The following is a 17,786-nucleotide window of genomic DNA, read 5'->3' as shown; positions in this document are numbered from 1 at the left end:
AATTCAATGGAAAAGTGGGTCTTTAAACCAAAAAAGTCAGCACCATTGGGTGGGTCTGTGGCACCCAGAAAAAAAAAACCTTACTTCTACAGACCTACACAAGTGCAAGTAAGTAGGTAAATATTTCATGCTAGGCATGTGGCACCCATTACGGTAACCATCCATTGAGTTTTTGCTTTTTCGCTGTACTATATTGCACAGCTCCCCATTTAACCCGCACACACGATTTCTCGAGCATTCGGCTGGGTGGACCGGGAGGCTGCATAAATCCTGTGGGATCCTTAGCAGAACGTCGACGACGCTCACCCCACGACTAGGTAGACAGCGGGTATTGAACTTGCAATTAATTGAACTTCATTTGAAACATTCCAAAAATGTGTCATGATGAAATGACATGGATAATACAAATCCGATGTTAAGTTCTCTGATGACCATTCCTCAACACCACTACTGTCTTAAGACAAACACAGTCTGATTATCGTAAATCATGTCACATGGGGTTACTCTTCTGCTCCCAAGGAAACAAGTATCATAAGTATTATTACCACTTCATGCCTACAGGCAGTAAGTAGGAATTTCACGAACTTTCGGCTGCAAGCGCTAGAAAGTTGACACCATAACAAAAAACAATTCGAAATTTGTTTACAGAAAGCTAAGGTGCATACTCAAAATAAAACAATTAAGCTCATGAGTTTCCCTTAACAATTAGTGGTGTGTGTTACAACCTATTTATAACCTAAATGAATACGCTAATAAAGGGGATGATAATACAAAATAAAACACGGCAAACAGGACAACTCATGATTCAAGCGTGCTGCCAAAAGACAATATAGCTGATGAGAGGAATGCATTTATACTTTAAGGTTTTTAATCTGTACAGTTAAAGAATTACCATTGCTAAATTTATTTGTATATGTTATTCATGTTTGAATGAATTTTCTTACTTTATAATCACACGAATAAATTCGGTAATGGTAATTTTAACCATGAGATAAGACACGTACTCATTATATAATTAATTCAATTTAATTAATGGTAATTAATGGAATTGATTCACGATGTCAATCCTTCCTAGCTCAGCGAGGCCCAGTGGTGTATCCCGCCGATGCTACTGTGGTTGCGAGAAGCATTATTGGATGCGCGCGCGACCCAGTAGTGCATCGCGCTACAATTAATGGAATTAAAACTTTGTGATATTGTGAATTCGACCTACGTTTGAAAATAATTGAATGAGGAACATCATGATTTATAAATTAGTCACACCAAACACATAACAATACAAAAATTATATTTCTACGGCCACTTGTTGTTTTTTAAATAACTCAAATTTCCGTTTCGTATTAATTTTACTAAATAGTCCAACATGTTCACAAAAAGAGTTAATTATATCATTAAATGAAGAATCATAAAAGTAATTGTTTAAACTATTTTGGTTTTATTACTTACCCAGCGCGGAATTTCCTCCGCGCGCATTAATTTCACTTCTCCCAAAATATTGAAACACAAAACATAAATCATGAAATAAGTAAGTTAAGCATGGAGTTGATTGACGGTGTCAACCCATCGAGATCGTTGCTCTGCGAAGCAAGAATGCTAGTTTGCGCGGCGCGTCGAAGCGGCGAAGTCCTTCAAAGCATGGAGCTTTGACGGATGTTTCTCGTTTAAATTTCTTCGAAGTAGCGCGCGCCGGGCCAGACCATTAACAATGGTCAACATGGAGCTAAACAATTTTTATTTTATTTGCTAAACTATTGTAGCGCGATGCGCTACTGGGTCGCGCGCGCGCATCCAATAATGCTGATGCAGATCGGCGAGATGCGAAGGATTGACATCGTGAATCAAGCTAAACTAGTGCTCACTTTTCGCGTAGAGGAAAAATAAAATTCATGCACATGGAGGAAACGACACACAATGCACAAATGGCGAAGTAAAATAATTTTATTTGGAAATTTGATGCGCGCCGCGCGTATATTGAATGTCTTGCACCGTACAACAAAAATTGAGCGTCTTGATTCATAATTTCAGTGTAACGCCTGACGTTTTAATTTCTCAGTGTTTAATTTTTAAGTACTTTAAGCGTGAATCTAATCGTATTTTTGTTGCAATGTTTTCATAAATCCACCAAAAAAAGTTCAGAGTCTTCAAAATCTCATTTTTTTCTTAATATTCAATATTCATAGTCAATAGTGAACTATCAAAACTCACTCCACTTTTATATTAAAACCTAATCGATTGATACTGGATTGTTATTGATTGATTTTGAAAATAGTTATTTAAGTGTTATTTTGAGGGGTGCCAACAGGCAACGTTATGCCACTGTTAACTCTACCGATACTTCTACAGAATTTACTTGTACTACTATCGGTCCATCACAGTTTGTTTGGCCCTAATTAGCTGTTAGGTGGCCCCCGTTAAAGTAAGGGATTATCTGTTCAATACCTTAGAATCGTAAAAATCATCTTATTTTGACGTAATTTTGACCATTGAATCGATTAAAAGTAGTCTCCAGCGATTTAGAGTAAATTGTCGTGTCAAAACTGCTAGAATAAGCCTAATTGGTTTTTTAGAATTTTGAATATGACAATTTTGCCTGCATACTTGTATATTTCTGTGCATAAAATTTGGCAGTATCTAGTATAGATAGCCCGACCTCTGTCCGCGGACAACTGTCCACGGACAACTGTCTACCAGATCATATTACTGCATAATAACAGTATCTTGAACAACTACAACTATGGTCTCAGAGAAAACGAAACGGATGAACTCAGCCCTACCCTGCGACCCTATCTGCAAACCTATCTCGCCTCTCGAAAAGTGGACTCAAGCTGGTAAAACGTCATCTGTGATATCGTAATGCCAGCTAGTCCTTTTATACTCAAACAGAACAGCAGCTGTAAATTGTCATACGTTGTATGACCCGCCGCGCACGAACCAGGGACACGAAGTGCGCGGCTCCCCCTGTATCGTCAGGACGATAGGACCATAGGACCATAGTGAAACGACCGTGGGGGTCGCAACGTGATACAAGCTGTAAAAAGGTCTTGAGAGCGAGCTTCTGTCCAGAGAGGATGCTGTCTGTTCTGATATTTTTGTTCTTCTTGCAGGGGGAGCAGCGCCATATCAGTCCATCTGGAGACTTCGAGGACGAGCAGGGAACCAGGGACATAGATGCGTTACACCCAGGACAGGACATGGAGCTCTTTAGGAGGTTTTTCTGGAATAGGAAGTCTCGAGCATTCTCTAGGGAGGCCGTGGGTCCATTAATTTCGTCCATTAGACAAAAGAGTACCATGTCAGGAGTTGTTGTTGTTGATGATACTGATAATACTTCACAAAAAAAACGGCTTATATACCACATTTAAATCGTAATCATTTATTTCATTGAGCCATATAATACGCTACAATCAATATTATTCGTAACTAGTTATATCCAAGAGACCACATTTGAATCGTAATCAATAGTTTAATCCAGTAATTGACTACGCTACAATTAATTATGCTAGTCGTAACTAATTGCATCCAAGATACCATACATACCATTCAATTTCATAACATTTGCGATCATATGATCTGGTAGACAGATGTTCGTGGACAGTTGTTCGTGGACAGTTGTTCGTGGACAGTTGTTCGTGGACAGTTGTTCATGGACAGTTGTTTGTGGACAGTTTTTCGTGGACAGTTGTCCGGGGACAGTTGTCCGTGGACAGGGGTCGGGCTATCTAGATACTGCCTAAAATTTTGCAGATGTATTCAATCAACCTAAAAATATTCGTATCGTACACATCTCAATTTTTCTTTTCTGAGAAATATCCACTTGATACAGTTTTATCTTTTTCATTCTGCATTCATTTTTTGCAAAATTTGCCGAGTCAACAAACACTCGAAGGAGAATTCATAACACAAATGCGTAATTTTGCATAGATCCAACAGATCCTCAGCTAGGCGATGCTCTAACCAACCCACTAGCTACATAGCCCTTATATATTAATAATTTCGCTTTATTTTCAATATGCTAGATAAGCGTCAATGACAGAATGTTGTCCATGCAATCAGTTTTAATGGTCACACCTATACCTATTGATATTTTATGATATATTTATGATTAATGAATGTTAAATCTTTGCTAGGGATGGCAAGAGTTGTGAAAGTGCCAGTAAGTAATGCTGTTGAAATATTGCTGTGTATAACGCTTTATAGAATGAACTTCGTATTGTTGATAATATATTAACTCAATTGGATATTCAATGTAATGTTGGCATGATTTTATTATGTTATTTGTCAAGAATAACCACATTTTTGTTTCAGACTGCTACTCCCCCATTCGGAAAAACACCTCTAAAACATGGTGCTAAAGTGGAAATTGTTAGCCTTGGCTCCTCTAAGGTTGGTTCAATGCTAGAATAGAACATTTTTGATTGTCTCAATATTAGTGTTGAAGTTTTGCTTAATTGAAATATTTATGTTATCATGAATAATTTGAATATTCAATAGATATATAATACCTACCCATAGCTAACAGATGTAAAGTAAACAATTAAAAAGTTAATTTGGAAATAATTAGTCATTAGGGGATTCTACAGGCTCCAATGCAGTTGTGTATGAACATGTCCTATTGTTATTATTTTCTATTTATTTTCTATCAGGCTGTACTAATGGAGCCGACAGGTGCTCTCAGAGCAAATGCTGCAAATAATTACAACTGTGGAGATAAATTCGTTGTTTCTCAGGTATTGATTTTCACTTTTTAATGTGTTCTTAACATAATCAGTTTTGCATACTGTTATGGTGTTACTTATTAGGCACACGTTATATCTCCGCCAAAAGCACATCCAATTTGATACGTATGAAATATGTCTATAACTTGCTTGATTATGCACTAAGTTGGCGTTCCTCGACCAAAATTGAACGGGGAATCATTTAAGATCACTTTCGAGGCACCTCGACAAAAGCTTCCTACGCTATTGTGCTTTTTATGGAGAAATACGTCAGTAGCGTTTTTGAGCTTGTTATTCTCTTTCAAAATTATTCCAAGTGATTTGTATAAGTGCATATATTAACTCTGTATACATTGCAAAATAATTTATCTCGATTTCATGTGCTTTTGGCGGAGATATAAACTGCGCCTACTTATTATCATGGACTGTATCTCGGACTTCAAAAAAACTATCCATTTGATTAAACTATACATGCTGATATGAAAAGGTTGAAGATACATCTTTCATCTTCAGTTGGGATCAGCAGTGATGTTACAGTGTCCTCTAACCGGACATATTATTGGCGCTAATGCTGGCTATCTGTACGGGGTAAGTTTATTTGAATTACCAATTGTCAGTTTAGTAAAGTTTGGCTATATTTCAGTGCTTAGTAAGTATTCTGCCAGAATCAGCCGTTAAATATCTTTTCAGATTGGGTAATGGCCATGGTTTAAGCTCTTGAAATAACTCGTTAATGGGTAAGGTTAATCATTTCAGGCCTTCATGCAACCTTTTGTGGTGCCGTAAACATAGGTGATCTATGGAACATGATTCTTATATTATTCTTATATTATGCCGTGATTGATATGTTGTTTACTACGCATTAGAACTTCTAATATAGAACCTCAATACAATATCTGTTAAATAATTAAGATATTGAAACGTAACCGTATAACATTTCTGTATTTCTGAGTGAAATAATGATTCTGAAGCACAAGAAGATGGGTTAAAAGACATACTGTCTGTTTATTACTCATTTACTTCAGTCAACTAGTACAATATTCTACAATTTCCGAAAAAATAAGTGTTTAAAGGTTAATCGTACTTTTATCAAAACGATTCCACGTAGGGTTTCACTATCGGGTTTGTAAGGAACAAAATGATGACATGTGGTACAAAAGATAAAATGCATTTCCCAAATAATAGTCTTAGATTTATATAAATAGGTATAGCTGAAAGCACAGTGTATATGGCCTACACTGACCGCCTCTAACTGTCCAATCCTTGTTTACATGCCGTGTAGCAGGGGACCAGATAGAGCTAAACTAGTAAGCGGGGCATAACCAATACATTGTACTCCCATCTTTGAATATATTAGCAACCAAAAAGGAAAATTTCCTTGTGTTTGGAATCTACCAAGACGAAAGTTGTGCAATTCAGCGAAATTCCGAAAAATTTTAAAAGAATGGTCACAGAAATTTCAGCTATTCTGCTATTTACTAGATATTCTGTACATAGTTTTCACAGGGTCGTTTTTATCAGTTATCACTGGGTCGGGGTCCTCTAAAAGTTCAATATCAAATCACTGCTCGTGGGTCCCTCCGATCACACATTTAACATCAAATGCTCCATGACACCTTTTCTTTACTTTAACATCGTCCCTCTTTTCAAGCTTACCACTACCTCCCCCTATCAAGCATCTCTTCAGCATCACACTCAGTTCAGCTATATCCCCCAAACTCCGCTTCTTGAGCAGCGCTCCGTGCCATTCTCCATGGCATCTCTTTTCTATCTCCGCTTCAGTTTCTCTTTTTTCCAAGTCCTCAGCAACTACCAGCCCGTGAAATACTGATAATACAGCAACAAGCAAAATACAGTATTTCATCGGTCCAAAGTGTACTACAGTAAACAGCAATTATGTGCACTGCACTAGCAGGGGTCGGGTTAAGTGTGATCTATCATTTTACATTCCAACCATTCATTTTTCATGTGGTCATGTGACACATTGAAATTTGTATACACTACACATCTGTGCTTGTCGGTATAACTTTATCAAGATTTGATTGTACGTTTTATTTTGATGTACAATGTATACACTTAAGCTTTTTTACTGCTGATGACTTTCAAAAGGCCTATCAATTCAATCGTACAGAAGATTCATCAAAGAGCTCTCAAATTTACTAAAAATGTTGATATTAATTTAATCACACTGCTAAACAGTGATATCATTATGTTAGTTAGAGACAAGCTTGCCACTGCAGCTCATAACCTAATTCACATAGAGTGTTAATTTAATGTTTAAACGAAAATTACTCTATAGTTCATGTATCTGGATAGAATCTGCTCCATTTTCAGTAATCTCACAATTGGGATGGGTAATATACTAGTCCTGTTTTATTCAGCCATTATTTAACCATTCCATTTTGAATTATCACTGAACTTTCCTTTTAACATAGTACGGTAGAACCAACAAAATAGAATCATAATATTTTTGACGAAAATGATCAAATTGAAATGCTTACATCTTATATATACTTGAATTGATAAAATTTCGATCCAACATTCAAGAGTTTCAATTCGTATTCCATACTTCTTGCAATTAATGTTGATCGTATATTGTCTTTCCTGTTGATTGATGAGGTCACGGCAACTAAAGGTAAGGACTCGAAAACAATCTTAATCAATGGAATCTTGCGAAGTTGTAGTATATAAGTTGTAGTATATATATAATGTATAATGTATAATGTATAATGTATAATGTATAATGTATAATGTATAATGTATAATGTATAATGTATAATGTATAATGTATTATAATTATAATTCTAAGATATTTTGAATCTCTTTAAAGGAGTTAGCAGATTAACATTGACCCTGTGTTTGTCCGACTCTATATTAATTATAATATACTTTCTCATCTTACTCGTAACATGGTTTTCCCCCTTGAATGTGAGTCTCGATCCAACCAGCGCACCTTTTCTTTACTTTAACATCGTCCCTCTTTTCAAGCTTACCACTACCTCCCCCTATCAAGCATCTCTTCAGCATCACACTCAGTTCAGCTATATCCCCCAAACTCCGCTTCTTGAGCAGTGCTCCGTGCCATTCTCCATGGCATCTCTTTTCTATCTCCGCTTCGGTTTCTCTTTTTTCCAAGTCCTCCTCAGCAGCTACCAGCCCGTGAAATACTGATAATACAGCAACAAACAAAATACAGTACTTCATTGACAAAGTGTAATACAGTAAACAGCAATTATGTGCAATAGCAGGGGTGTACTGTGGAGTTGAGTTTATCATTTTACACCACCTCTATTTCATGTGGTCATGTGACACATAGAATAAACCAGTGCGCTGATGGATATACACTAAATATGGGTAGTTGAAGTTTAAAACCATAATCTTCCCGACTCATTATATACATTATATATAATATAGAATCATCACTTTTGCCCTTTCAACATACTGTTAATTCGGTAGGACCAACAAAATAAAATCACTGTATTTTATTGATGAAAGGATAATATTGAATCGCCTAAACAAACTTAAATTGATATTTTTGCCCACAACATATTAGATAAATACATTTTAATTCAATTAACAGTGTCACAGTTATTGTAAATCTTAATCGTACTTTAATATCTTTTCTCTTGATTAATAGGGTCACGGTAACAAGAAAAGAATTTCGACAAAAGTTTAATCAATAACATCTTCGATAGTTCATGTACAATGAATATATCTTTAAACTTGGAGAGTTATCAGAAACAATGTTCATAGACCCAGTGTTTGTTTCCCAGTTCTCCCCGCCAGAACTACTCCGCCATTGCTCCTCCTCCTCCTACTCTCTTCCTACCCTGTTCTGGATCCCACCGCACCGTTTCAGCACATTTAGAGCCTCTCCCAGGTTCCTCTTGTTTAGCAGGTCCTGGATCCCTGTCCCACATCGTCTCTGCAGCTCCTCCTCCACATCACTCCTCTCCTCCAACAAGCTACTGCCACACCTCTTCATTACTTCTACCACTTCGTCTGTGCTACGTCTTTGGAGCTCTTCTAAGCCTGTACCACATCTCTTTACAATTTCCATCGCAATCTCCTCTCTCTTCTCCAGTAAACCAGACCCACAACGTGTCACGAAGGTGATGACTTCGTCAGCACTTCTCTCCTCGATCAGCTCCTGGATACTTGATCCACATCTCTTCTGGTAGTCTAGACTGCTTCTTTTGGCGAGTCTCCCGTCTGATACACACCGTTTTAGATAGTGAATCAGCTCCACTGCATTCTTTTTTTCAATTTCTTCGGCTCTGCATTCTTCCTCGGCTCTCCCGCCGTAGCACACTACTAGGACTACAAGAAAAGCTAACAGTCTCATTGCTAAAGTAACGTATTAAAGAATAACGCAGAAGAAAAATGACAAGATAACAGAGCAATAGAACAAAGTTTTATATTTTCTCGATTTCATGTGGCCACGTTATTTATGTTCATGAAATCAAATACTGAATGGTTAAATGGTACTAATGAATGTGGTCAATTCAGTGATATGATGGTTATGTATACTGAATAATTACTTGCGTTTAATTTTTATTGTTTATTCTTGATATCGGTCATTATATACCAAAATTAGAAAATCTCTTATACCATTTACTAACCGGACCTTAAATCTTACATATTTGATTCTTATAAATGCCTAGGATTCTAGCTAACTCAACTCATTCGCATTTCTTAAAGCAATATAAATTTACACATTTTATACCTCAGCAGGATCTGTAACACTCTTCCTTCCCAGTACAGAGCGAGTGAGCAGCAGGCAGCACTAAGAGTATACTATCACGAGGATAGCGGTGCTATAGAGTTCGAGGCTTGCGCTGATCCTGGCAAATTCCTTGCTTTTGACAGAGTTGGCAATATCATACCTCTAAATGGGAACTCTACGCCGTTACAGAGAATGTTCGCTGTCAGAGTTGTAAGTTCAAATATTGTGAATTGAATATTTTTGCTTTTCCCAAAATTTCTGATTTTTACAGCTACGAACATGCAATCATTTCCATGAACAAATTAAAAATTCCATAAAAATTAGACAACCCTTCTACTCCAATGTCCGAACTACTGACTGAACATAAAGTCTCCTTTTTATCATAAGTCCATTCAAGTCATGCTAGTCAAAATATTTGTCGAATTGTTTGTGTAAAAAGCATTAATAATTTTGATATATCTAATTCTGCTATAAAAGCTGTCTAGCTCTGCTAGGGAAACCTATAAAACGTCATTATAATCCGGGTCATAATACATTCTTTGCACAAAGTAATCCTCTACGGTATGTTTCAATGGAATGACAGGTACGACTACTGTGGGGGGGGGGGGGGGTACAACTACTGTCACAACTCCAAACACCATCATGGGAGGGAACTTTCTTTATTTGTGTTGGTGCAGTCATCGCGATCGTCTTCATCGACTTGCTCAAAATTCTTGACACACAGTTCGAAAGTGTCATTGGGAATAAAATAAATGAGATTGAACTGACAAACTGTGTTGATAATACCTGATTTGCAATTTTATAAATCATAATGTATGTTATAATGTAGCGAGCATAGGTTGTTACTTGGTATAGCTGTACACAGACGTTATCAGGCCTGACTCACAAGGGGGTTACCAGGGGGTTACTAGGGGTAACCACAGTTATCTGAACCACCATAATATGGGTCGAATATCGGAGGCGAAGTGATTCTTCTTCCCCCCACTTCACAGTTTAACAAGGACAGCCCATATTATTTACTAATTGTACTATCCAGTGCCAAGTTATACTTTCAGCAAGAATATGTCACCTTCCAGAAGTTTCCATTTTTAGATATTTGGCAATGCTGTATCAAATTTCATCCCATAATTTGTATGGTGATGGCAACCAGCCAGTATAACGTCATGTCTAGAAGGGTCAATTTTAAAATCGCCTCTTCCATAATATATATGACGCGACCGTGGATTGTAGTTCAGTTTGATACGGGCCACTTCGGGCCAGTGTTTGCTATTACTTTGTTACTTTCATGGAATTGAAGATCTGTAATAATAAGGGTTGGTTCACATATATTATACATATTTTACATATTTCACATATTATAGTAAACGCCGCAAAAACCAGTTGATAATATGGGAGTTATTGTTGGGAAAGCAGTGATAGGCAAAACATCGCCCACTTTTGAAACTATGATAACCAGTTTTAACATTCTAAATTTGTTAACGTTTTGATGGTGAAATATTCTCACTGTGTTAAGACGGAAACACTCATTTCAATATAATTACCTAGTCTAATAACTACAGCAATTTCAGGAATGTTTCAGCTCTTATCAGTGAGTTATTTTACACTGTAATTTACACTACTTACACTATTTCAGGTTGAAAAAGTAGCAAAACAAGAAGCACCGAAGAGCTCGCTGTCAGGCATGTTGAACATGGGAATGAAAGCTGTCACTAAAGCAGTCGGAGAGGGTGAAGTTCAGCTGAACTTTGAGAGAAACAATCTTAGAGTACGAAACAATATTTCACTTTCACTTTCACCGTCTCTGTAACAATCACCAGTAGCTCTAGCAGCTCCGTCATGCTGTCAGTTAAACCCAGACACTTTGATCTCAAATTTGACAAGTGGAAGAATTTATTGGTTATTTCCATTTTCCATGCTTTGTAAAGTGTAATCTATCACATACACACTCTAATACATCTTATACCTCTAATACTCTAATACCTCTAATACCTTAATACCTCTAATACCTCTAATACTCTAATACCTGTCACTTTCCGCTTCTCAGGGTGCACTACTGAACCGAGCTAGAGTCAGATTACGAAGTACTGTGACAGGCAAATACCTAGCTATAATGGCTAACGGTATAGTCCACGGTAACGGGGATCCTTCAGACGAACTGATAGTTCACCACTGTTTTGGAGTCATGAGATACGCTTTCCAGTCGGCAAAGTACCCTAATCTATGGCTGTGTGTTACCTTGGATAACATTACTTGGGCCATGGTAAGTTTTCGTATTATCAGTATAATGTTTGCTTATCGAATGATATTGTTGGCTGTAAATTCCGAAAGTTTTATAATTACATTTGTGTCGACACGGACTACCCCGTCAAGTTTTGTTCGTGACATTAAGAAATGTTATTATAAATCCAGTTTTGTTCGCAATACCTTCTTTTAGAGCGTGATATTCTCTATAACAGGAATTATACTTTGAGACGTGAATAACCCTTTCTCGTAACCGTGCACAGTAGTGACAAAAGAGAAGATTATATAGAAATACAGTTACACTTTAGATAGATCAGTTACACTTTAGAATTAGATAGATCAGTTTCACTTTCGATAAATTAGTTTTGTTATGATTTCCCCTCTCTCAGGTGAACCACACGATGAAACAAGGTAAAACTGAGAACCCCTCGATGGTGTGGGAAGTTGACAAGTGTAAATCTGACGGTCGGATCCTGCTGCGTAGAAACACCCAGATCTCTAACGGGATAATTCACCAGTTCCTGGGATTTGCTCCGACTGGTAAACCTACTCCCACTCTTATACATCCTGAAGAAATGGGGGAGATTATTGTGGAGAAGGTTGGTTTCGCTTTCACTTTTACTTTCGTTCTTAAATTTTGTCAGACTTGGGGGCTAGGTCTAACAAATTTCATTGAAAGCTGTACACGATTCTAAATGTTCTCTCAACAGCCTGAATAACTAAAAAATGAAGGATGGGTTATAGAGTCATAGACCATCATTCACCCACAATCTCCATGCATGAGATGCAATGATCGTGGTTATTATTGTGGGGATGATGATGATCAAAACTACTGTCGAGAAAAGAAATTTCATAATATCGTTACTTGTGACTTGAAGTAGCTCAATAACTCAATAAGCTAAGAATTGACCGACTACAAACCATCATTCTTCTCCCTCAATGTAATTGGGGTTGTTGACCTCCAAAACCCTATCAGAAGCCGAGATACACAAGTCTCAGGCGACACTGCAGAGTAACACTTAGGTTTACTGGACATATAATGACATATAATTACATATATGATACATATTATAGTATACCTAACTTTATGTTACTTTACCTTGTTGAGAAAATGACTATGCATTATGACTGTATCAGCTAATTCTAAGTCGAGTGTATCTCAATGTATAGTTACACCCTCAGTCAGCCACTATTGTAAACAATACAGCAAACACGCCTTGTGTGTGTGTATTGTATTCAGTTATAACAGTGATATTCTTTAAAAACAGTTTACATCGTGACTTGTATTAAGAAAATAGTTTCAATACTAGCATTACGTTGTGTGTTTCCCTTCGTGTCCAAAAGCATTATAGTTTTAATACTAACTGCTCTCTATAGAACCAGAAATAGAATTCCATAGAGATGAAATATGATACCTAGAACTTCTTCACGCTTACAAATTTACACCTAATAAAGAAGCGAGGTTTCTTAGCAGTTTTGATAAAGACTGTACTGCGATAAAATCATATGTAGTATGTACAATTATAGTATTCTCATTATCTCTAAAAATGAAATAGGATAAAAACAGAAGATACATCTCAAAACCCTTGGAACACAATCGCACAATTAGTAATTACCCTGCCTACTTTTCCAGACATCAGCACCGCTACACGCAGTGAACAACGCTCCAGTAACAATTAGTAATTACCCTGCCTACTTTCCCAGACATCAGCACCGCTGCGCAGTGAACAACGCTCCAGTAACAATTAGTAATTACCCTGCCTACTTTCCCAGACATCAGCACCGCTGCACGCAGTGAACAACGCTCCAGTAACAATTAGTAATTACCCTGCCTACTTTCCCAGACATCAGCACCGCTGCACGCAGTGAACAACGCTCCAGTAACAATTAGTAATTACCCTGTCCACTTTCCCAGACATCAGCACCGCTACACGCAGTGAACAACGCTCCAGTAACAATTAGTAATTACCCTGCCTACTTTCCCAGACATCAGCACCGCTACACGCAGTGGACAACGCTCCAGTAACAATTAGTAATTACCCTGCCTACTTTCCCAGACATCAGCGCCGCTACACGCAGTGAACAACGCTCCAGTAACAATTAGTAATTACCCTGCCTACTTTCCCAGACATCAGCACCGCTACACGCAGTGAACAACGCTCCAGTAACACTGCACGCTCAGATCAACGCACCAGCCCCTATTCCTGGCGCACCGTCTGCACCTCCCGGGTACAGCGCGGGACCTCCTCGCCCTCCCCCTATTGGTGCAGCTGCAGGTAAATATACTATTGGTGCAGCTGCAGGTAAATATACTATTGGTGCAGCTGCAGGTAAATATACTATTGGTGCAGCTGCAGGTAAATATACTATTGGTGCAGCTGCAGGTAAATATACTATTGGTGCAGCTGCAGGTAAATATACTATTGGTGCAGCTGCAGGTAAATATACTATTGGTGCAGCTGCAGGTAAATATACTATTGGTGCAGCTGCAGGTAAATATACTGTTGGTGCAGCTGCAGGTAAATATACTATTGGTGCAGCTGCAGGTAAATATACTGTTGGTGCAGCTGCAGGTAAATATACTATTGGTGCAGCTGCAGGTAAATATACTATTGGTGCAGCTGCAGGTAAATATACTATTGGGTGTATAGTAGTTTTATAGTACTATTGGGTATATATAGTAGTTTCATGTTGTTATTTGTTATATATACCCAAAGTGATTGATCCAGATTTTTCCTTCGAGAATAGGACCCTAGCATATATAATATTATGTAATGTGATTTTAATGTCTCAGTAGCGACACCGTGACACAACTTTTGTTATTTTTGCCCAAAGCGTAGATTAGTCTAGATTTATCTCTCTAGAAGTAATATGATGCAATATAATACTAAATTACTTTGTTTACCGCTTAAATCTGTGCCCTTCATTTCGAACCGGGGATTGCCAAAGTAGTAAGATGATTTACTGACCCCCCTCCTCCTGCCAGGTGCTGTTCATGTTAACTACAACTCCGCTCCTCCTCCTCCTCCACCGATGGACACCTCACCTGGGGGCCTGTACGCTATACCTCCTGGTGCTCTACTTTACGAGGGGTCAGTTATTAGTGGAGTAGTTATTAATTAGTTAGTTATTATTAGTTATATATTAGTTATTTAATGATTCGTTTAGTGATTAGTTATCTTGTAATCAGCAGATTGTCTGTGAATTAGCAATTTATTGATGTGACTCCCGTACTAATACCGCTCTAGTACATGTTTTTACATTTCTATAATGTACATCCTAGTCGTGGTGCAGTGAATATTATATTAACTTGTTTTATAGCAGTAAAGAAGTAGTATAGGATGAATATTAACTAGTAAACGAGCCCGGCCCCCGGCCCCCCCCCGGCCCCCCAAAGAGAGCACGGTAACAAATTTACAAAACACATGCACTCATTGAGATCTGTATTCTCTTGTGTAACACTCATCATTACACATCACTGCATGAGATTAACGTACATTTGACACGACATCCTTATCAATGTATTGACGCTATTAAATATATTTATAATTTACTTTCTTAACTAAGGCAGTCGGGAAACAGATGATAATTTCTAATTCAAACGTTATGTTTAACAATTAATAGATGTACGGCGTTTGCCAGGAGACGTTTTGAGCCTGCTAACTGAGATTAAAAATCGCATAGGTTAATCAAAAAAGAACAAATAACAACTTGTCGTATCAATTATGTGTTATCATAACCCATGCCAGTTCGTATAATTATGCTATGCGAAAGAAGAGGCAGGACGGGGAGATGTTTTACTCTGACACTTAAATTTGTTGTTTAATAACTTAGACTGAGTGTTTAATATCTTATCTGTTTTATAACTCAGTTATTTAAGAGTTTTAAATTAAAGCAATGGTGACAATATTATATTACTATTGTAACCCGTGCCTTCGGCCGGGACTTCACTTTCGCAGTTGAATTGCAAAAGTATAAACAGTGCAAAAGCATGAACTCGCCCAGTCGAAATCGGCCGCATTATACTTATAGTCAATTTAATTCTGAGCGCCCAACACGTATTCAATAGTAAACCTTAATAGGCAATATTGCGGCTCCTGGCTCTACTGCCAAATTACCTAATTATATACCAGAGCTGTAATTAGGGGAGCTGCAAATGGGGTACCATTTTTGGGGTACAAAACCATCAATTAAACCACTTACCACCGGCCGATTTAGAAAAGCTTTGCTTATTGGCTTCGTCAGAGTTTTGTCTAAACTATACCAAAAAAACCAGTCCCATAACTCTTACCGTTTTCCCGTAAGCCGTTCGAAAATTACACACAAACAGACACACACACACACATACACATTTTGGGATTATTAGTATAGATAAAAACCATTCTCTCAGATCAGTTGTGGTGATGAAGAATAATATTGGGTATATGTGTTCCTCCGGCGGCCAACTCGAAACTTCCCGTAAGTTTGTGTATAATTATGAGACCTGTTTAAATGTTATTATTGGCATTTCTTTGTCGGTCTACGTCTGTAGAAATTAGAAAATACTGAATAACTCAATAAATTGTTGATCGGTTTCTTTACTTTCCACAAAAACCGTTTAGCAAATCGTCTAGTAATGCTTTTAGAAGACGGTAAAATATTAGATAATTTTGTGAATAATGCCTCGTGGTCCGTCTTTTGGCCGTAAATATTACACTCATGTTAAACGATTGAATATTTTCAGCGGCTGTAACACAAGATTGTGGTTGGAAAGTGACTTCCACTGGATTCATGATGTTTTCCTTTGAAAATGCTAAAAACGGTGGCTTTATGAAGGCGACAGATTCTAACGTTGTAATTGTAAGTTAACCGAACTGGCAGTGCGGTCCATAATGAACTCATTATTTAAAGACATCAACTTCCGTCTTAATTGGGTAACTGGGCAATTATGCTTCCCATCGATATGTTTAACTTCCATAGAACATGTTGCTCGACTTTTAGTTTCACTAGATATAGTTGTCACATGCATCAGTACCAATCAAATAACCCATACGTTGTCCAGGGTCCTCCAGGTAACGATACGATGTTTGAAGTTAAGTTTAATCCTAACGGTTCGGTGAGTTTCCAGTCAACTGTCAGCAATATGTTTATTGGGATCAAGGATCCGGAGATGTATCTGGAGATGGCATCATGAGAGCTTTCTCTTTCTCTTTCTCTTTCTCTTTGGGCAAGTGAAGCATATTATGGGACAACACAACTTTCATGGGCTTTTTGGTTACTTTAATTAGACAATTATGTGGTTGGGATGGGCCTAATCCTCCCAGCCCTTTTTTAGTCAGCCCCTTTTTAGTCAAAATTTATTCGAGAAAAGTTACTGTTACATGTTATAGGATCCTATAGGACATGCAATGTTTATTTCCTCTTGCGTTGATCTGCAAAACATCTAATAATTTGTACACGGTTCATATCCTCTCTTGACCTCATTTCTTTTCTTTCTTTATCTCTGAAACAAAAAGTTGCATAAAAAAGGGGATTGTTATTGTCGTGTTAGTATTATGTATTTCCTTTCTTTACTTTAAATAATGATTATGTAATTTAATGCGGTTGATTTAGCAATTTTGTAGTCAATGCGTTATAGTGTATATCAGTAGTTATAATATTAAATAAATAATACTCGCTTATATGAAGTGTTAATTAACGGAATGAACTGCTGTGGTTGAAGGTGTGAAGTTTATGTATAACATTACTTAAGTTTTAAATAAGAGCTGAAATTATGGCTTTTTTTGCAATTGAGATCATCGAACAATTCTGTTTTCGTCTGGAAAAAGACCTGTTACAAACATATAGGGTCACCTTTTTTATAGAATTTTTTTCGCACAATTCGATTCGACTGATTGTTTTCCAGTAATTTCGATGCGGGAAATTCTTGACGCATTTTACGTTGTTTTTGGTTAAGAAAGTCAGGCAATTTCAGAACACTGTACAATATTTAAATATGAAAATCTGAGATCCGGAAAAGTTAAAGTTTGTTATTCAGAGTGTGGTTAGTTTTTGTTGTAGTTTTGTAATTGTTAATAATATAGGTTTGGATATTTTGATTTGTCAATTGATTTGCATAACAATAT

General features: G+C 37.3%; 1 protein-coding gene across 1 annotated transcript; it reads left to right on the top strand.

Moving 5' to 3' along the window:
- Positions 1–4,129: 4,129 nt before the first annotated feature.
- LOC134812190 (uncharacterized) lies at positions 4,130–17,640 on the top strand. Its single transcript, XM_063819430.1, has 13 exons — positions 4,130–4,153; positions 4,306–4,383; positions 4,644–4,727; positions 5,229–5,303; positions 9,475–9,651; positions 11,075–11,206; positions 11,486–11,701; positions 12,072–12,281; positions 13,811–13,958; positions 14,669–14,774; positions 16,073–16,140; positions 16,406–16,521; positions 16,724–17,640. The coding sequence occupies exons 1-13, from the start codon at positions 4,130–4,132 to the stop codon at positions 16,853–16,855; spliced, it is 1,566 nt and encodes a 521-aa protein (XP_063675500.1). The 3' UTR covers positions 16,856–17,640.
- The last annotated feature ends 146 nt before the right edge of the window (positions 17,641–17,786 follow it).

This window comes from Bolinopsis microptera, chromosome 3 (assembly GCF_026151205.1).
Source record: "Bolinopsis microptera isolate Bmic1 chromosome 3, MBARI_Bmic_1.0, whole genome shotgun sequence".
Classification (NCBI taxonomy): domain Eukaryota; kingdom Metazoa; phylum Ctenophora; class Tentaculata; order Lobata; family Bolinopsidae; genus Bolinopsis; species Bolinopsis microptera.
Note: the sequence above shows the minus strand (reverse complement) of the source record. Positions and strands in the feature narration are given on the sequence as shown.